The sequence below is a fragment of the Nelumbo lutea genome, chromosome 8 (assembly GCF_056320005.1).
Source record: "Nelumbo lutea isolate HS-2025 chromosome 8, American lotus-T2T, whole genome shotgun sequence".
Taxonomy (NCBI): domain Eukaryota; kingdom Viridiplantae; phylum Streptophyta; class Magnoliopsida; order Proteales; family Nelumbonaceae; genus Nelumbo; species Nelumbo lutea.
Genome location: NC_142691.1, coordinates 6,110,935 through 6,132,589, shown reverse-complemented (window position 1 = coordinate 6,132,589; position 21,655 = coordinate 6,110,935). Strand labels below are relative to the sequence as shown.

At 37.2% G+C, this 21,655-nt stretch overlaps 1 protein-coding gene across 1 annotated transcript; it reads right to left on the bottom strand.

Annotated features, from left to right (window-relative positions):
- Positions 1-10,841: 10,841 nt before the first annotated feature.
- ET2 (effector of transcription2) lies at positions 10,842-17,611 on the bottom strand. The gene is made up of 3 exons (XM_088960048.1): positions 17,449-17,611; positions 16,165-16,536; positions 10,842-12,740 (listed from the first exon to the last, which is right to left on the bottom strand). The coding sequence occupies exons 1-3, from the start codon at positions 17,533-17,535 to the stop codon at positions 11,493-11,495; spliced, it is 1,707 nt and encodes a 568-aa protein (XP_088816174.1). The 5' UTR covers positions 17,536-17,611; the 3' UTR covers positions 10,842-11,492.
- Positions 17,612-21,655: the final 4,044 nt, after the last annotated feature.

Sequence of the window (21,655 nt, the reverse complement as noted above, 5' to 3'; positions counted from 1 at the left end):
GCCCAAAAACATTGCAAAGCACATCTCAATCATATATTGAGAACATCTCCTAATAACAAATAAATGTTTTCAGTGCACAACAATGAAATGTGCATGTGGGACGTATATGGGTCATATTTTGTGGGTAAACCAGCAAATTCATATCTGAGATATGCTGTGTCAGATCATATTGAAAAGGTGTTGGAACTTATTTTTTTGTGTGGACTCTTGGAAATCCCAATACTGTTCGAAAATAGACACACTCTCTCTCTCTCTATGTCTAAGAGCTGAGGTCATAAAGTAGCACCAACCTCAACCCCAACACAAAGGGAGGGATTTGTCTTTTTGTATGGTATATGAAATAAATAGTGTTTCCAAAAAGTTCGGCTTTGGTCAGTGCAAAACCGTGTTTATATCATTAGAATAGTCTCTTGTAATTTTGTATTGAAAATATCTTTCTATAAAATAAAGCATATAAGTATGGAGATATTTCCAATTCATAACCGGATCTGCTTTTTATAAATGGGCGCCTCACATGCATATTTATCGTGCATTGAGAACATCTTCCATGAATAATAATAAATAAGTATGGGAGATGTTCCCAATGTACGGTAAAATGTGTATATAAAGCGTCAGGTGTTAAGAGCAGATCCCGTCTGTAAAGGCAGTTTGAACGGGCATTACACTCACCAAAGCCCATGTACTTTGGGAAGCCGACCTCAATTTTTAGTTACACAAACCTTCAAAGTTCAAACCGTTTATGGGCCGATTATTTAGCTTATCAAACGACAGTAACAAAACCAGCCCAGCCCGTCACTACACAATCTTGGACCGTCTCTAGTCTCCAGCTTTTTTTTTTTTCTTTTTATATCCTTTAAAGGGATACATATACATAACCAACCAAGACTAATGGCATTGGGCTTGGATCCAAATCTCTGGTTGGTTTTAACTTTTAACATACATACTGTGATAAATTTTGGATACACATTAATAATTAAAGTAGGAAGCATATTATAAAATTCCCATAAATCTTAAAGAACATCAGTAACACTAATTCTGTAACAAAAGTAAAGTAGTACGGGTTTGTATCCTTTCGACTACATGATTTTTAACATCTTTTGCGAAAATTCAAAGAAAAGTTGAAAATTGATTATCCCCCTCCTTCCTACTTTCAATTGGCAAAGCGGCGGAATAAGATAGGTATGGTTGAGAATCGGATGGTCGGACCGGAAAAATCGAGAATTGGTCACTGTTTTTTTTTTTAAACTGTTTTTTCTCCAAAATTGTTGATTTTGGTCAACAAACCGCTGAACGGGCTGGTTAACTGTTTGAACCATTCAAACGGTTTTGACCGTTTTTCAAAATTTAATTTTTTTTATATTTTTTATTTTTGTCAGAATGGGCCAACCATTTGGGTCGAATGGTCAGACCGTTTGAACTGGTAACTGGATTCCTGACCAATTTGGTCACCGGTTTGGTTTTAAAAACCATGGTTGAGACAAGGCTTAGATGATAACAATGATAAAATATCGGCACAGTGAAATAATACAAAGTTTCAGCCTTTCGACTTACCTCATGTGCCGGTTTAATTAATAGGAAATTAATACAATATGCCATGTGTTGAACATATTTTATCGATATTTTAAGCCTGGGAAAATCTCTTTGGATGAAATAACTTATAACCAATTGCAATTTTTGAGAAGAGAACCTGAACATTTGCACTCTTGATCCTTACCAACTTCGGATCTCCTGTCCATGAAAATTCTAACCATGTCTACCTACAACATACTATTCTCGTGAATTGGAAACATCTCCCCCTACATAATACTATGTAGGAAGATGAGATTCTCTGTGTAATGGGTAGATGTGGGCAGAAAATCCAGATTCATCCCTACCCTACCCACAAACTCTAATTCCTAAATTTCTACCCACTAGACAATACCACGCACTAATGTAGTTAAGAATATCAATTTCCTCATGAATGACAAGGGATATATTGTTCATATACGGCTGTAGTGTCTTGTAGGCAAGGTATATAGGAAGAATTTGTGAGTAGAAAACTCCAACTTGAAAAAATTCATGTCATGATATCCAACACTATACAGACATATATTCTAACTTTTAGGTCATTGAACTTGGGAATCAGCCACAGGCCAAAAGCTGGAAAAGGAAATAAATTGCTTTTAAAATTCACATTTCATAAACTGTGATAGGCTAATTTCTCACTCAAATTCATTTCCTTTCTTCTCTCCAATAAAAGTATGATTCCCATAATAAATGTGAATGGGATGACGCTATGTACAGATTGTCGACTAGCTGCTTGTGCCATGACAGTGACGGGTTCATCCTCTGCCCTAACCTCCTCATGAAGCTCAAATAAATGCCTTTGCATACAACGAGTTGACGAGGGATAATTTGGCCTATGACATGATGACACATGGAAGCTATCCATCATCGACTTGGCAATACTTTAGCATTTTCGGACATTTCAACAGTCTTAGTCACTTCAAGTCACTTAGCCAAGACACGGGGGCCTGAGCAGCTCACCACATTCACTGACCTGTCAAGTTGCCATGTAACCTTCTTTTAGAAGCAAGCCAATTATCCTCGATCTCCTCGAGATCATGCCACATAATGGATCTTATCTTCATTTCGCCCGAATTGGACGGACCTGCATAAGCCTTATCAGCTTATTCAAAGCCCATTTTCGAGTGCGGAATTGACTCCGGGTTAGGTGGGCCGGTGATCTCGAACATGCATTGTGAGGCCCACGGTAATTTGCCTATATAAAGGCATCGCATCCAACCTCACAAGGTACACGTGATTTAGCTGTCACAATCTAATACTCTTAAAACAATCAGCTCTCTACAATCTCCATCATTAACTTAAGCATCAAACCCACACCAGGTAAAACACCCCAAGAGCTCTGATTTTCTTGGCTTGGCAATTCGACCTGACCATATAACAATCCGACGTTTAAAATACCTTCTAGTAGGGAACGACCAAATCGCACATCATCATCAGTGTTGCATAATTTATATGTCGCAACCGCAAGGTTAATTAAGCTACTGATTGGCTTATGAAGCTCAAATGGATGGGCAAGGTTTTGTCCCTCTCAACTTTTATGGCCTCTTTCAACTGTTCTAGGATGATATGTGGGGACACATTACCTCTTCTTGGATTTATCAAAAAAGATAAAGAAATGTTGGGTTTTGCATTTTATAGCTGCCATAGACAAATCAATGCGCCTTTGTTAAGATAAAGATTCATAGTAGATATATGCAAATGTGTGTGTTTGGTACCAACAGCTATTTCTATTCGAAATTAATGCTGCCTCGCAATAGCATCACTTAAATATTCTGATCTTAAACATTAAATGACATGGCAATTCAGAGATATATTCTAGTGGCGCATCACATGCTGATAAAGATGGATGTTGAATACCCATAAACCTAAACCCTGTCCCAAAACCAAGGTTTTTTTGGTGAAACTCTGCCTGATTTTGTTTTTGGTGTTTGAAAGGGCAAGTCCTTTCTATTCAGTGACCTTAGCAGCCAGAGTGGGACGGGAGGAAGAAGAGAGAGAGAGAGAGAGAGGAAAGAAAGGTTGGCCTATTGCTATCGTTAGGTAGTATTTGCAGAAGAAGAAGAAGAAAGTAGGACATATTTTGAAAATTTAATGAACAGCTAAGGACACTTTTGTCCATCACATGTAGTAGTTTATTAAAACCTCAGAGTATATAAAAGTAATTATCCATTGGATGAGAGTTAAACTCAGTTTGGAAAGAGTGCAAATACAAATATATAAAGTGCAAATGCAAGGTTTAGAAATATCATCTATAAGGTTTTGTATTATACATATTTGTATTTACACTCTTCCCAAAGTGAGGCTTAGAGTGAACATTTTTGAGATAACTTGGTACCATGACTTTTTTTTTTTTTTTTCTACTTGAAATTCTGCTACATCAGCACCATTTAGAAAAATGGTGCTAAAAACTCAAAATGCCTAAGTGATGCTGATGGTAAGATTTTGAGTTTTTAGCATCAATGGTGGGATTTCAAGAGAAGGATTGTTCATTTGGAAGTGAGGTGGGAAACAATATGATCTGGTCCTCACTCCCAAAGGAATAACCCTCCTCCTACTCCATTCTAGGATTACATATTTACTTGTAAACCAGAATTTGCACTCCTATACGCTTACACCAGTGCAAAATAGACATGCAAATTGATTTTTGAGAAATTTACATAGCTTTGGGCCTTGGACCAGGGCCCGTCTTGAGCATTCAAATTTTGGCAAATGCGCAGCCCGAGCTGAGCACACTCAAGTTTGAGACTATTGAGTTGATGACTCATTTAACTAAACGAACATAACCAACAAAGAATGACCTATCACAAAAACATTAGCTACATGTATCCAATCCATCTAGATGATTGAACGTAGTGTTGCAACTTAATTAATGTCAATTTGTTCCAAACCCAGCCCAACCAAAAATAAGATCGGATTGAAGGGTAGATCAGGATTAGGGTTGAAAAATGCGAGCCCAATTTAGGCTCAGGTTGGGTTATTATTGAGGTCAATACAACTCGAACACAGCAATTCATATTTGCATATATAAATATATAAATATCGATGAAATAGGGGTGTATTTCTATTTGGGCATCTCTTAAAAACCCCTTCAAACCCTATTTCTGTTTACTTGACACCAACCCTTTTTTGAGAGTTATACATATCTTATGAAATCTGATTGTAATTGGATTTGGATACTATAGGGGAATTCCATCCACATGAAACTGAGACCTGTGAGGGGGACTGTCGACCAGAAAACCCATTATCCAGCTGGTTCCTTGAACCATAAATTCCAATTTACATCGTTTCAATTTTCAATATAATGGTGATGTACGCCCGCACTATGTGATGGATCCTCCATTGTAATGACTTATGAGATCACCAGCTTAGCCCGTTACAGTTTACATCACCTTCCATTGGCTCTTTCGGCCATTTATCAAAAAGAATAAATGAGGATGGACTGCGACCGCTATGGATTAGCTTTCACAGGCTGGGACTGGGTAGCGGGTATTGTCATCCACATCCAACCGAGCCAATCAAAAGACTGCGCCTGTGTAAGGGTATTGTCTTAGCCCCGTTTGGTAGATCTGGAATCTGAATTGAAATGGTCTATTTTTATTCCAACTGTTTGTTTGGGTAAAATCAGAATTTCATTCTCATTCTTGTTGAAATAGCATTCCCCATTTAAGGAAATGGTCATTGCTTGCCCTTTTTTTGGGAATGAAATCACATTCTTACTGATGATTCCCTTTCCCATTCCCATTCTTGTCTGAACCAAACAGACTATAGAAATAGACCACTCTAATTCCGACTCCAACTGTAAACCAAACAGACATCCATCTTAAAATAGAGAATCATGGCTTTACATTTAAATTTAGTATTAATATCCTATATTTTGGGGCTAGTTTAACTTTAGTGCCCAAACTTTAAAACCTACTATTACATTATCTGAACTCTCGAAATCTGCTAATTTAGTATTTACTATTAGTAGTTGTATAACTTTTTTTTTTTTTTTTGAAATGTCAAAACTATCCTTTTTAATATTTTTGATACCGTTTTATCTTAATTGTCTCTCGCAATGACAGTAAAAGTTACTCGTCTTCTCCAATAACAATGGTGGTGTAAATTAAACCCCCCCTTTGTTATGATTGAATAACTGGAAAAAAGGATTACAATGTTGATGGTCTAAATCCCTCTTCTCTATAATGATGTCGTCTTCTCCGGTGAGGTTTTTCCATGTATTTCTTTGGCAGAAAGCATTGATTCTTCGGCGAAAGGTTATGTCATAAAGTGAATAGTGGTGCCCAATTGCAATGAAAAGGGATTTAAACATAACTATTTTGATCATTTGGAAATAATGCTTCTCGCACCTATTCAAAACTCAGATATTTGTGTGCCACCTAATGTTAATTAATGATGTTGGATTAAATTGATAATTTTTAAGAATTTAGGTACTATATTGGCATATTTTGAAGTATGGGTATTCAAGTAAAAATAGCCCAAAGTATAGTTTATTTTACCTTAGATTTATTATTGTGGCGCCATCAAAATGTCACTTCATCTAATTTAATAAAGTGGAGTCATATCTAAGGTTTTGATTTATTGTTTCAACATGGTGCCACTATAACACTGTCATAGCAAAAGCGATTTGCTTGTCTTATATTCTTGTTTTCAATGTTATTCGAAAGAAGCTCGGCCTTGGTTGACTATGTTATCTTGATGGCTTGGTTGTGATTTGGCTTCTCGATCTTATCTTACCACTTGACCTCTGGGTCTCTATATAAGTATAAACATTATGGGAATTGTGACGGAGGTCATGCAAATACATCACCACAGCCTAGCCACGTCGCAGTATAGACCATAAATTCATCACGTCGTAATTCTATCTTTGCAACAATAACAAAATTGCAATTCAAGATTTTATCCAAGATATGAAACATTGCAGCGCAAGCACATAAGTATTGACTTAAGAATCCTGTTACTACAATTTTGCCCCGCAATTTGACACAACGGCTCAGTTTGGAAGAAGTATAAATACAAATATGCACAGTGTAACACTGCAGTGACCTCCAACGTTGTTCCTGCCTTAATATCATATTGCAACATCGCAACAAACGCAATTTTGTACACTCATCTTGCCCATGCCACAACACTTGGGAGTTTTCAAGAAGCCTCTATGGCATAATTGAGATGGCCTCTAAAAGGGGACTATAGCTACATTAGTGCCACGTGCCAATACCCCAATCCTCTTGTCTTTTTTAGATCTAACAGGACAACTCTCTTTTGCTATGTTTGATTTGAAGGAACAGAAAGGAAGGAAAAGATAGGGAAGCCTATATAAATCAAAAGATAGGTTTCACTGTCTTTCCCTTCCTTTTCCTGCATTTTTCTTCAAACCAAACATAGTCTTATACGTGCTTTGCTGAACTCAAACCCTAATTCTTCCAAACTCTACAACCCACTACTTTCTTCCTTCTTCCTTCCTCATCCTTCTCTATATAGATATATGGATGTTTCAAGTAGTCATCCCTTTTATCTTCCTCCCTGCCTACACTTTGATGGGGTTGGGCTTTTTTTCTTTTCTTTTATATGGTGAAGCCTTTTGGTAGTTTTTAATCAAGGGACAGAGAATTCATAGATTCCATATACAGACTAGACAACAAAGAAGTCGTTCCAAAATCAGAGTGACAAGATTTTATGGAATTTTGTTGGAGATCGGCTTCAGTCTGTGCAAGGCATGTTCAAACAGCCTTACATCAGGAACATCTCCACACTTCTGTGCTTTATTTCTTGGAGAAATATTTCCATTGCAAGGTTAATGGGTTTTCGAACGGGCTTTGCACTGATTGAATCCTGTTTCTTTTTGTTGCAGCTAAAGATGCAAGTCCAGATTGAATTCAATCTTAATTCAAACCTGAGTTGTTAAATCCCCAACCCTAGCTCTAAACCTAACCCAATTCTAAAACTTGGGTTAGGGTTGGATTTTGGAATTGGGTTGAATTCAGGTTGGGTTTGGGTTGGATTTGGTTTAGTCTCAGGTTGGTCCGATTTTCCTATCTCTTTTTCCTAAAATTAAAAGTAACTTGTGTCTTAGACTCTTCAGGGTTCATGTTAATTTAGTATCTGCATTATTATGTGTAAAAGAACACGGTTGTCATGTTTAAAAAAAAAAACAAAAAAGTGATTTTATACTTAAATTTTTGGGTAAAAGTCTTAAACCTCCCTTCACTTTTCACTTGAATATTAAAACCTCCTCTATTTTCACAAAACAGACTAAGATTTCCCTTTCGGGTGATGTCATCAGACAAAGACCTCCCCTCCCTTAATAGTCCATTAAAATCGAGAATAATTTGAATTGGGGGATCTAGTTCTCACATATTATTCTTTCCACCGACCTTACACCCAGATCTCCCATAAATAATAATATACAGGAGATGATCCGATGTACGGATGGAGTATGGTATGAGGCTAATGTGATGAATATTCTATGAGGAGTAGATCCAAACTCGTATAGGCCCAAAAGCTTAAGCTGTTAGAAGTTTTTTTTTTTTTTGTTTCTAGTAGATAAGCTCAACTTTTTGTCTTTAATATTAATAAAAATAATATTTTTATATAACAACTAAAATAAGATAATTTTTTTGGAAAGATATCAAAAAAGGGCATCGTTATTTGTCTTCCTCCTCTGCCTCTATATTCGTGATAGGTTAAGGTTGTCGGCGACAACTGTGCCCGTGGTGCCATCAACATAACAGCGAATCCCTTCTACATCTTGTCGGAGATCGCCAAACAAGCCAAAGACTCAAATGCAACCGCCAGTTTACTTTCTTAGATGGTGGGGTAGGACGGAAAGGAAATCAGTGATCAGAGATCAGGTATACAGACACGAGAGGTCAACCTAGGATACTCTCTCTTTTCTAAGCTTATGAGGTTGATTGAAACAAATAACCAATTGGTGTAGTTACATAGTATCGCTTCATCACTTCCTTATCAAAAACCAACAACAGTAGTGGACACTCTAAGAAGTGAGAACTCAAAAGCAGAGCTCTACAACCATGGTGGATGAGACAATGGAGACCCGAAACAACGCCAAGCCGGTCATACTAGAGCTCGCCAACATGATCAACGTCCCAATGTCCCTCAACGCCATTGTCCGCCTCAAAGTCCCCAACGCCATCTGGCAAGGTGGTTCCAATGTCCCTCTCTCCGCCTCCGACATCCTATCACATGTCCTCTCAACCGGTGATCCCAAAAAACCTCTAGCGAATCCTCCGAATGCTCACCAACTACGATGGCTCCTCGGAGCGCAAGTACTCCCTGACGAAGATTGGAAAGACCCTAGTTACCAACAGGGAGGGTCTATCCTACACCGCGTACATTCTACAGCACCACCAGGACGCACTAGTAAAGGCGTGGCCCATCCTGCACGAGGCTATAGGCGAAGGGGTAGAGCGTCTGGTGGATGTGGGCGGAAGCGCCGGAAACTGCCTACAAATGATACTACAGAAGCATCCCCATGTCCGAGAAGGTGTAGAAGGGATTTCTAGTTATAACTTCCTAAGACATGAAAAGCATTTCTGGTTATAACTTGATCGAAATCTTATGATCCATTCGCATGAATACAGAGCAAAGGAAGAAAAACAACAACAGTGCCCTTTCTTGATATTTTTCCAAAAAAAATTTATCCTATTTTAGTTATTATATAAAGATATTATTTGTTGTTGATATTAATGGCAAAAAGTTGCCCTTATCTGCAACAAACCCTTTTTTTTCACATGACAGGTCGGTCAATTCACTCAAATCCCATTTTGTCTTTTTTTCAAAAGATTATTGGATGTAATTACTCTTTTGCCCCACACCCACGGTAGCATGTCATGGCTAAGAAGCTCATCAACAGCGAGGACCATTGGCTCCCAACAGCCAAAGTTTTTCGCTAAAATCCATATACATGTGGCGTTATTTGTAGGTGAAATTTTGTTAAAATTCCATTTTTGCCCCTTCCATTATAACAACTATGAGCTTTAAAACTCTGATCCTTCTGTCATTCCGTCTACTTCACCCATAACAGAGTCTCAAAAGGAAAACACAAATATTTTGCCAAAGAATAAGTCCATTATATTTTGTAACACAATTTTAATGGCAAGCAATTGTGCAGACATACCCAGTAAAGGCAGCACCAAAGAAGATATAAAATCTACATAGAACTGATTGACTGATGACAATGTAGAGGATATTTCAGAGATCTCTTGCTGCGCTGATAATAATTCACTCCAAATAGAAGTTGCAGATCTCATAATCTCTTCAAGAGAAACTGTCACACCTATGAAAAATTAGGCTTTATTAGTATTGCTGACAGTTGTGTTGGTGGCGGTAAGGGTGTATTAGACATTTTACCTCCTCAATTAGACATAATGGTTACAGGGGAGGTCTTAGTAGAGGAGAAGTCTCGGTATTTAGGAGAAATATCAAAGGGAGGTTAAGTCTTTTACCCTAAAATTTTTTACCTATATAAATACATATTTATATAATATGTTAAAATGTAAATATGAAGTTAAATCAGCCCAATTAAGTACGTGGGGTGACTTAAGGCGAAAGCCAAAGCAGCCCAACCTCATACCAAAGCTAAGGTTGGGCCAGACCATGGTCGGGATAAGCCCATTTAAGTTGCATTAATACAAGTATACAACAATCCTACAACTAATCTAAGCAATCTATGGAATTGGGAGGTATTCTGACAGGCCACTTTGTTTTTTTCTCCCCGAGACTTCCCTAGTCCCTACACAACAGGTTTCCCTAATCCCTACCATTTCTTTCAAATCAAACAAAGCTTAAAGTCAAAAATTTATAATCTATTACTATGAGAATCAAACTACTTGGCTCCCCAGTTGATTCCATCCCAAAAAGATTGCTGAGCCGACTGAAGAACGGCGAGATGTTTTTTGTCATCCATCTTATGCATTATTCCATTGCATATAGCCATAAGCCGAGTTAATAAATAAATAAATAAATAAAATTGGAAACCTCACATTTTGCAAATAGCTATTATACACTACTATACACTGTGTAGGTACTAAACACCTCTAATATACCGTTAACAAACACTTGGATGCAAATAAATGCTCTGTTTTGAGAATTACTTGTACAATAGATTTGCCTCCTAATATTCTGCATTTGTGCAAAATAAAATACTATATGGTAGCATGAAATAATAGTAACAATAGGCAACATTCAACTATAAACCACCAAACAACAAATAGCAAACACACCACATTCATTTTTAACATGAAAAACCTCTGATATAAAAAAAGAAAAACCATAGAATATTAATCCAAAAATCTCCATTATAATTATAACAACAATAAATAGGAATACAAATTTCTTCTCCGACAACAGCTAGAGGATATCAAACATTAAAAGAAATCTCCTTGGTTTTACAATCCAAATTCTTGACCAAAATAGTGGTTTACAATCGAAAACATGAACAAAGTCTTCTCACCACAAAGATGAACTACTCTTGTTAACAACACTGAACCTTGCTGTGGATGCAATCCTCACAAAACAGTGGTTTACACCCCTAAGAGAAACCTTCCAAGAAAACCCTAGATTCTCAAATCCCAGAAGTTTTGAACGAGAAATATTAGAGAGAATGAGAGCCTCTTTCCTGGTTTCCCCACTTTTCTTTTTCTATTTTTGTCTTTCTTTTTGCCTTTATTTGTTTGGGCTCCACCTCATAAAGAGGGAACCCCAACACACTGCATTACTGATTAAAGAATGATAAAAGATATGACACAAATCTTTTTTTCTCTTCTACCCTTCCCCTACCACCCGGGGGAGAGGATGTAGAAGACTGGATAAGCAAGTGTTATTAACGTGCACAAAACTGCTCATTCTGTTCAGTAGTCTCCTATATCTTGGTGGATGGCATCTCTCCAGGCACCGAAGCTAAATGCCTAATTATTCTTCAAGGAGTGTGAATGTGTGATGACCTTTCTTCCTTTATGCAATTCACATCTCTTCCTTCCGTGTTTTGGAACTTCCTTACAAACTGACCCATCTTCTAAGCCAACACCACAAACATGCAATTTCTTTTCCAGTACTATCTCCACGTGGGACCTATTAGACATCATCCCTTTATGCTGTGCACACCTTCTTCCCTCAACCGCTTCATTTCTACAAACAGATCCATCGCCCAAAGCCATCTCACAAACAGCAGTGCACTTCTCACTAACACATGTTCCTGCAACAGACTGAGGCTGTGACTTCTCAAAATTGGAAGTTCCTGAAATGAGCTCATCATGCTTCAAATCTCTACAGGAGTTTATGCTCCTTCCAAGCACTGGAACTTCCATGCAAACAGACTCATTTTCTAGCCCTGTACCACGCACATGTAATTTCTTTTCTAGTGACAACTTACAAGTAATCCTATTAATCCTTTTCCCTTTATGTTGTCCACACCTTTTCCTTCCTTTACTAGGTTGATTTCTACAAACAGATCCATCACTCAAAACCACCCCACAAATGGTAGTATGGTCCTCAATAGTAGTACATCTTTCCACCACCATTTGAGGATGTGATCTGTATGTTTTTGAATGCTGGGAGAGGTGTTTCTCTGGCTCTTCATCACAAGAATTGATCTTTCTTTCATGCAATGGATCTTCCTGGGTACACCCATCTTGTAAGCCCATACCAAACACTTTTGGATCTGCATCCGTCATTAGTTTTAATATCGATCCATTGATCCTCTTCCCTCTGTGCGACCCACACCTTTTTCTTCCTTCAATAGGTTTGTTTCTACAAACAGACCCATCACCTAAAGCCACCCCACAAATGGTAGTGTGGCCATCATTCAAGCTACTTTTCCCTGTAACCAGTTGAGGCTGGGATCTGCTAACTTTTAAAATCCGCAAGAGATTGTTCCACCCCTCATAATTATAAGTATTTAATTCAGTCCCATTGAGGGTTGAGGTGCGCCCTTTGATTGTGATCCCAACTTGCTTCTGAATGAATGGGTTGTCCCACCTCCATTTTTGGAGCTTCCTGGCAATATATGGAAATTGAATGGTGCTTGAAGTAATTTTATTGAGTTTTATCAGGATATCATCAGGGCGGCGTGCACAGTTTCCACCTTTGTTCCATGCATAATCAAAGATACCAAGTAGCTGGGCTTCTGTCTTCTCAGCTTCTTCCTTACTTTCCATCTGTATAACATTTAGGGAAATAATGATAGAGAATAAGAATTAGAGATTCCTTTAACAGGCATGAGCAATACATTTGCAAAAGACCGATGAATAAATACTAGCATAGTAACAACCTTAAGTTGTACTTATGTTTGTAGAGTTATATTTATAAGGGTAAAAGACTTGAATATACCCTGAGTATTCTTAAATTGACTTAAATTCAGAAATACCTTGAGACCCTCTCTCTTCTCATTCCTCCCCCAACATTCCTTTTTAATTTCAGATGAAATGCTAGGATGTCTGTGACATTGCCAAGGGATGATGTGGAGGAGGACATCTTCTATACTATAGGACTACTACGCTCTGCAATCCCATCTTCATGCCTAAAAGATCTTCTAAACCAAAATATGTGCAGTATCAAGAGATCTTGTTCATGCTGATAAAATGAGAGTTGATAGCAACTCAACCAGTTCCAAAGGGGGCATGAGATTGGATGAGAAGAGTGAAAATCAGGTTGCTATTGGCGAATAGAGGTCGAAAAGAAATGGGTGCAAAACAATATATACCATACTATAGTGACGAGATTGACTGGAGAAACATTTTGGAGAGCAATGGGACAGATTTGTGGCACTGTAATCCAAATTTGACCCTTTGAATATTCTGAGTCCTGGTCAAATGGTTTTCAAGAGGAAGGCCAAAGAAGCTTAATGGCATCAGGTGTATTTGTTTCAAATTGTTATATAGGATTTTAAAATTTTTAAATAAGTTGTTTCATTGATGGAGGTATGTGTAAGTCCAATGGGGTTAGGTTAGCCCACAAGGTATATTTAAGTCTATTTGAAAAACTCAGGTTACGCTTAAGTCAATTTATGAAAAATCAGGGTATGTTATTTATCAAAAAAAAAAAAATCAGGGTATGTTTCAATTTTTCACCCTATTTATAAGATCTATGAATAAAAGCTAACTAACATCTTCATGCTAACATCCAAATTTACATATAGACATATAGAAAAGACTCCCTAGCATAGTTATCAAGGCGTCGCCTAGGCACCCGCCTAGGTGTCACCTAGACGACTAGGCATCCTTGGCTGGGCGCCTCGCCTAAACGCCTTGACTTTTAGCAACTAGGCGCCCTTCTAGGCGACTGAGCGCCCGCCTAGGCGACAAAAACGACAAGGCAGGCGTCTTTTATAATATCATTTATATTGTTGTATCTTATTAATGTATGTGTTAATACATTTTATTATATGCTATATATATCAATTATAATTTGTTTTAATGTTTTACTTTTGAAATTTAAAAGATCAAAGGGTTTTGAGAAGAGAAAAAGAAAGAAAGAAAAGGAAGAGGAAAGAAAGAATAGAATAATAAAGTTAGTGTTTCTATTCTCTCTCTCCAATTAAATAAAACAGAAGCTCCATCCTTGTTTTTTTTTTCTATTTTACTTTCCATCTTGAATATTTATCATATAAAGATGATAACCATCTTTATCTGCTAATTAATGTGAATTTTCTCTATTAAATACTTATTATAGTAGTATTATTTTTGAAAATAATGAAATTAATATATGTAAAAGATTTTTATCTTTTAGATGTGATGATTTGCCACATTTTTAGAGGAAATTTGATGTTCTTAATAAAGAGAATTGCTATTTTTTCAATTAACATACATGCTGAATGGTATATAAAACTAGGAAACTAGCCAAAAGTCAGATTTTTATATTATAAAATTTTTATTGCCTAGGCGACTAGGCGCCCCAGTGTTGCCCAGAATCACCTAGACGCCTTGAAAACTATACTCCCTAGTAATAATAATGATGATAATGATTGGAAGTGAATATCTCACTAAAATTCACATTTACGAATGGCAATAAATGAACCTTTGGTTTTTCTTTTACTTCCTCTTTTAACAAAGTGGCTATTCTCAGACTTCAACCTGTACTCTTATACTTGTCAGCCCAATATTTTATCATTGCACCAGTTACATCACAGTGAGAGAACACTAAAGCAACCATAGAACTATATTGCTAAAAAATATACAATGACAAATCTCCTTATGGGAGAAAAACATAAGAAAGAACAATTTATCCATCCATAATCATATCAAATCTACGTTTATGCATATCTATCACCATTGGATTCTCACCAAGAAAGTAGCCTAGTATTTAACATCCTCGTGACTCGTACGATTTTATCCGGGTCAATATTGCACAATAGAGTACTTCACTATTTACATATTGATGGTGTTTGGTATCAATGGCATTTTTCAGAGCGTTTAACAGAAAAACGCCAAAAAATGATGTTTAGTGAGCTGTTTAATTGGTAGACGTGTCTTCTCTCAATTTATGTGAGAACCATTTATCGGAAAAACGCCAAAAATGATGTTTTTCATTTTCAAGTGCATTTTTTACTGTTCAGCTTATATGGCACCTAATGGCATCTAGTGGCACCTACTGGCTTTGAGGTCTCAAAAAACGTTTAAAGCATATTTTGTCCCAATTTTCAAGATAAAATCATACAAAATGTTTATTAGATAAGCACCATTGATACCAAATATCCTCATTGTCTATGCAATAGAAGATATATTTCCTTGCCACTTATCCAATAATAACTGACATAGGTAAAGGCAACTGAGAAATTTCAACCTACGAATACACTACAGAGGCGGATATAGGAATTTTCTGTTGGGAAAGTTGGTGTACAGAAACCTTTAGCATAAGCTTTAAAGCCCTAGAAATGGTTCTCTAAACCCACCTCCCTCCCCCCCCGAACCCAAGGGTACACCCCTGGATACAGTGTAACAATGAGTCCAATAATGCATTCTCATCAAAAGAAACCAAAGAAGAGTATAACCGTAGGAGAATTCTGTTGCAGTCTAATGCAATCAACTGATAGAAGAAAGTTAAGCATTGTGCATGTATAATTAGATGAATTCCTATTTCCTGCACTCTTCTGCGCCTAAAGGAGTAGAAGACCTACAAACATAAGACTGTTAAGATTTAGTAATCAGCAAGGCCTAGACATCTTTCCTTGCAGTATGAGAAGGTGATTACCTAGTGCTTGTTCTGACTATCAGGTCTTGGGTAACCTCAAGCATTTTAGCGCAAAGTGGCCAATCTCGTACTCAAACCCAAATTCTCATGCTTGTCAGCCAAAGATTTTAGCATTGCACTTGGTAACAGCCCCTGCCTAGACTCTTTGAAGCATATGTTCAAGAAGTAGCCTAAAACACATGAGACATTTACATAATAAACAAAATTACAAAGTAAAGATTAAAAAGACTAACAGCATGAGTCATGCAGACAAGACAGGTAGATTGGTTTTTCCCTTGCAAAATTATAATTATGCAGACTTATGGTGATGAACCAATACTCCTAAAATTTAGTTTTTAAGCTTGAACATCAGAACATGGCGACCATATTCAAGAAGAAGAAAGGTATACTTACTGCAGCCCATCTAAATACAATTGGAAAACCTCTTGAGAATATCTCCTTAAACAATCCAGGTCCTCTTTGGAGATATACACCTTTATTTTTATCAAGAAAACCAACTGAGTTTCCATGGTCCAAATGAGAACCATCCCGTCCATATTCCTGGAGTCGTGTCCTAGCATTATCAGCTTCTCCAAGATAGACAACAATTATATAGTATGGATCAAGCTTGCGAATCTCCCGTCCTGTATCAGAGCAACATGTGGCTATGCCTAGCTCATAAAGTCCTGGGCCTGAACAACTTATTGGGAGGTTATGGGACCTGTATCTCTCTACTCCTTCCTTCCCTGAGGAATGGTTTTCCCAATCAGAAGGCCCAATGAGAATCTGAAAAAAAAAAAAAAAAAAAAGAATGGAAAATCAGGCTTTTTAATAAAAGACTATAATTAACTAACATGTTATATGATTATATCAGCTTTCCGGAAGAAAAAGACACCAAACCAGAGTTCTAAAATCTACTGAGTAGTTTGAAAATGCCAAATAGTTAACTACAAAGACGTCAACGAACAAGTTTGTAAGTGCGGGATCTAATGAGTATTTTGCCCAAAAAGTTGTGACTGTAATGCCATTAGAACGCAACCTTCAGAGGTTGCCTTCATCCCATGTAATTAGAAGCGCAGAAAATAGGTAACTAATATCGACGGAACCAAAATGTCAATCGGTGCAAAAATCCGCCAAGGCTTCCAAAAGCATCAAACAAAACAGAACTCAAATTCTACGTGGAAAACTCATATGAGAAGCTCTCTGAAGCCGAGGAACAAATGGGGGATTTAGCAAGGGACTTGTCAAGGTGTGTTCTGGTTATTTGGTCACTGATTCTCGGGCTTCCCCAATGCAAGCCAGTAAAATATGCATTTTTCTGCTAACGTATTTTCTCGAGAAAACAAAAATGCGCATTTAAACAGGCCAAGAGCAAATTATAGAACGACACCCAGAAAAAGATTCAATGATGATAACAAAAAATGAAGTGGATAATAAGAGAAAAATTTTAATCGGACGACAAAAGTGCTGCTGATATCTGCGAAATATACATAAAACAATCAATTGGGAAAAAGACGATAGTTGGGCTTAATTTATGAGATGGTAAGATCGAGCAATTCGTGATCAGGGTGGTAACATAAACGCCAAATGTCCTATTTCCCCAAAAAAAAAACAAAAAGGGAAAAAAATGAGCTGGAGAGAGAGAGAGAGAGAGAGAGAGAGAGAGAGAGAGAGAATCATCGAAGACTCAAATCAAACCTGCCAATTTGAGAAAACAGAATCGTGTTTAGTGCGCTTGCACTCCTCTCTCTTCAACCTGGTGGAGGAGATATCCCCGCCTCCCATCGCGCCCTAAAAGAAACAAGGGTCCGCTACCCGCTGACCGCTGTTATAGCGGATGATCAAAATTTGAGTTTATTGGCCCAAGCCCAGCTAGGATGCACTTTTACACGGCCCATCATCCAATCCGACCTCCACAGGTCAATCCACTTTTTGGCTTTTGCTACGAACGACAAACTCAGGTTAATATCTATACTTGCAACTTAAAGAGTTTGTATAGTGTAGACTATTCCTCGTAAACAATTGAACCTAACTGTGCAAAGTACAATAATAAGCAAATATATGTATGTGAACAATTCAAATTTTAGATAGGTTAAAGGGTTGCATCGGGCAGAGATCAGTATTGGGTATCTTTTTCGGTTTTCTTAGCAAAAATCTATGCAAGGAAGATGGAGGCTGAAAATAAAATGTAAAATTTTCTTAAACAATCACTTTGTGCTAAAATGAAAGGAATTGACAGTTGATTGGACCTAATATTGAGTAGTTTCATATGGGTTTGAGCATATCTAGTTACCTTCATTTACATGCAGCCTAAGATATCAACTGCAAGTTTTAAAATGATGATATAATCACAATGAAATATAAATGAAGGTGCAAATATTTTAGACAATATGAATTCATACTACACAAATTTCAAAAAAAAATAAAAAGAAATAATCAAATCTTGCTGCAATAGATATAAGAAATAATAGAATATAGTAGGAATTTTATGGGGAGATACAAATGAATAGTGAATTCCTTGGGGAGTCTAAATTAAGAAAGTTTGTAAATTACAAAGACAGCAGTAATGTATCATATAAAAAAATAAAACAGTGTTTTTCATATATGTGCTAAATAGGATAGAATATGCCTGGCTTTCTACTTAAAATCACTAATCTGAAAGTCTACTTATTCCATACTTTTTATTACTTGTATCAGGGTTTCATTGAATTGAAAACAGAATTGGGGCAAGAAATCCACCTAGAAAGAAATGTTTCAGACTATTTGGAATTTGCAAAAAAAAAAAAAACTGATGAACTCCTACAAGGAATTGATAGCTAATTGGACCTAAGATTAAGTAGTTTCAGATGGGTTTGGGTATATCTAGTTAGTTTCATTAATTAACAATAAATGCTAGTATACTTTAATAAATATTCAAAGAGAAAAGTTGTACTCAAATTGAGAGAATCAACACTTGAGAGAGGTGAATCTTACTTGGATATAATTGTTGACATGGCCATCTTTATTGGGGGATGATAGTTGATAGAAATAATCCTCTAAATCTTACTTGCATATCTTAAAAGATAGTTCTCTAAGGCTATGTTTGGTTTGAAGGAAAAGGCAGGGAAAGAAAGAGAAACTCATACAAGGTTTCCTTACATTTTCCCTTCCTTTTTCCTATCTTTTCCTTCAAACCAAACATAGCCTAAATGTTTTATGTTTCCAGAACTTTCAGTTATTTCTTTGTAACAGTTTCAATCACTTCATTTTGTTTACCTTTAAATTCTGAGAAAATATTGGTTTGTTTGAGTTGGAATTCCAAGAGTAACTATGTAAATTAGTAGATGTTGCATTGGTTTGTTTTAAGTGTAGCTCAGAGAACCTTTTTTTTTTTTCTGTTTTATGATAAATAGAGAGGTTGAGGTGCTAATTCTTAGGTTATTTTTATCTAATTTCTATTTTTTTTCCAGGTCCATCCCACATCAACTATGATGAATATCTGGTAAGGGTGTTCGCCCAATCGGAGGACCCAGCATTTGCAACTTTTCAGGGGTGAGAATGGGGCAAAAACGCATTTGTTATTTGGCCCCACTCTCATTTCCAATTTCCAGGGGTAATATTGGAATTATATATCAGACAGAGTGTTAGACCATTGTACTTGCCCCACTTTGATGAACAGCATACGGCCTTATCGTTAGTTAAATACTAGAAAAAGAAAAAATATAAAAGGTAAAAAGGAAAATTAAAATTAGGTTTTTTTACGCAACAATTATTATCATTCTCATTTTTATAAATGGTACGCACAGAATTGCTATAGGCAGCGGTATGCCTAATTTGTGTTCAAATGTAATTTGAATTTTGATATCTTAAAATTAGAAAAACTCTTTTTCTGCATATCTGACATCCGAAAACAACACCAAATGTTTGGAGCCTGATGAGGGCGGATTTGGCCTTCCAGTGACATTATGACACCTAGCACCTCATGCCAATTAAGTGCAGCCTCTTGACAATTAGACAGCTCGAAGTCGCCACAGGTAGCTCGTTACAGGGTAATTCGGCATCTCGCGAGAAGCCCCTTGCTTGACATGACCGTACTTCCCAAACCTGTAGATTGCACCCACGTCCCTCATCTGGCGGTGCAGTACTTGCCAAACCCTGAGGATCGCACTCCTGTCTTTCGCCTGGCGGCATTATGCCTATCAGCCCCAAAGGTTGTCCCCTGTCTGGCAGGACCGTACCCTACAACGGTCACATTAGCCCACCTGCTCCCTAGTCCTAACGATAACAGCCAATCACTCCGAAGCGTTACCTGACAACAAATCGTCACGCCCCTCAGAACCTGTCAGAATGTTAGTATATAAAGACTCCGACCCCTCAGAGGCAAAGGTATCACATATTCATCACTCTCTAGCTCTCATCTTCTTGCGTGCTCATTCTCTTTCTCAGCTCGCTAGCGAGTTCTAACTTAAGCATCGAGAGTCCTCGCCGGGTGTTCAACCCCGGGTCCATTCATCCCTCTTACAGGTATCTCTTGCTCGTCGCCAGCTATAAGCCTCGCCACTTCCAGCTAGGAGTGGCTGGATTGCGCATCATCATAATCGATATCGTTTTCTTGAAAAAATGGCCCCAATTAAGTGCCACGTTTGGAGTCTGTATTTTCAGGTCATGCCTGATTTTTGGTTATATGTTTTTTTAGAAAAATGCTTTTTCAACTTACACCTTAAAAATCAGGTGTGACCTGGTGTTTTCTCATTGTTTTACTGTTGCTAGAAACAGTGTGTTGGCATTGAAAAGTGTTTATGTCACAGCAACCAGTAATGGTCCCAAACAAACAAATATATATATATATATATATATATATATATATATATATATATATATATATCCTTAGAAAACATCATGCCAATACCGATCAGTAAATGGCATGAACATGGCCAACATATCCGCTTTTGTATTATGTAGGAAATATCATAATGCTACTCCATTTTAACATTACCTAACTAACCAAATAATGATCATATTGATGCAGCTTTAAATAACTCCCAACCCACTTGAAATACAATTTCGAGACAGACATGTCAATAAAATGATTTATGTACTTGTTCAATCTGCTCACCAAGTGTGTCTTTTATATGAGTTCCGATTTCTTATTAATAACCTTGTCCTAATTAATGCTCTTCCTTTGCTTAATTATAACCTTGGGTTTAACAATAGCTTTGACAGTCTATTTATTTGGTTATGGCTTCCAGTTTTGGTGTTTGATTGAAGTCGGTAATACGAGTTCCCAGATTTTCATATCCGGCACCTATGAACACTTTTCTTCTGTCTCGATTAGTTGGAGAAGCAAATGGAAACCATCTTCAATCTATAATGAGTTTGGAGCCAAAATGAACTTTTACAGGCCGTCATTTCTTACCTAGTCCGGCTTATTTTCTTTGATCACTTTCCTTTTGGTTGATAAACAATTAGAGGACAGTTGGAAAAGACAACTTTAGACACTGCGAATTGTCTATTTCATCGAGGACAAGTTGAAGCAGCATACTTTTTTTTGGGGAGGGAGAAGGGGGAGGATGGTCAAAAAGAGATTTTTAAGCAGCAGAAACACACCAACACAAAAACACAAATTAAACCCAACACAACCCTAAGCCACCCTACCACAACTAAAGACCAAACTATATAATCAAAGAAAAGATTACAACAGCACACAGCAACCCAACTGAAATCACATAAAGTTAGTCTGAGCAACAGAGCATTTTCTTTTCTTGTCTTTTAGATCAACCAACCAGCTGCCGCGTAGGAAATAGGAATGGGGTTCTCAAAAAGCAGGTTTGCCAAAGCCAACGCCTCTTGAAGAACATTGGTGAGCCCGCTTGACTTCTTTGTCTGTTGAGATATATACAAATTTGATCTGCTAGTCTCTTGCCAT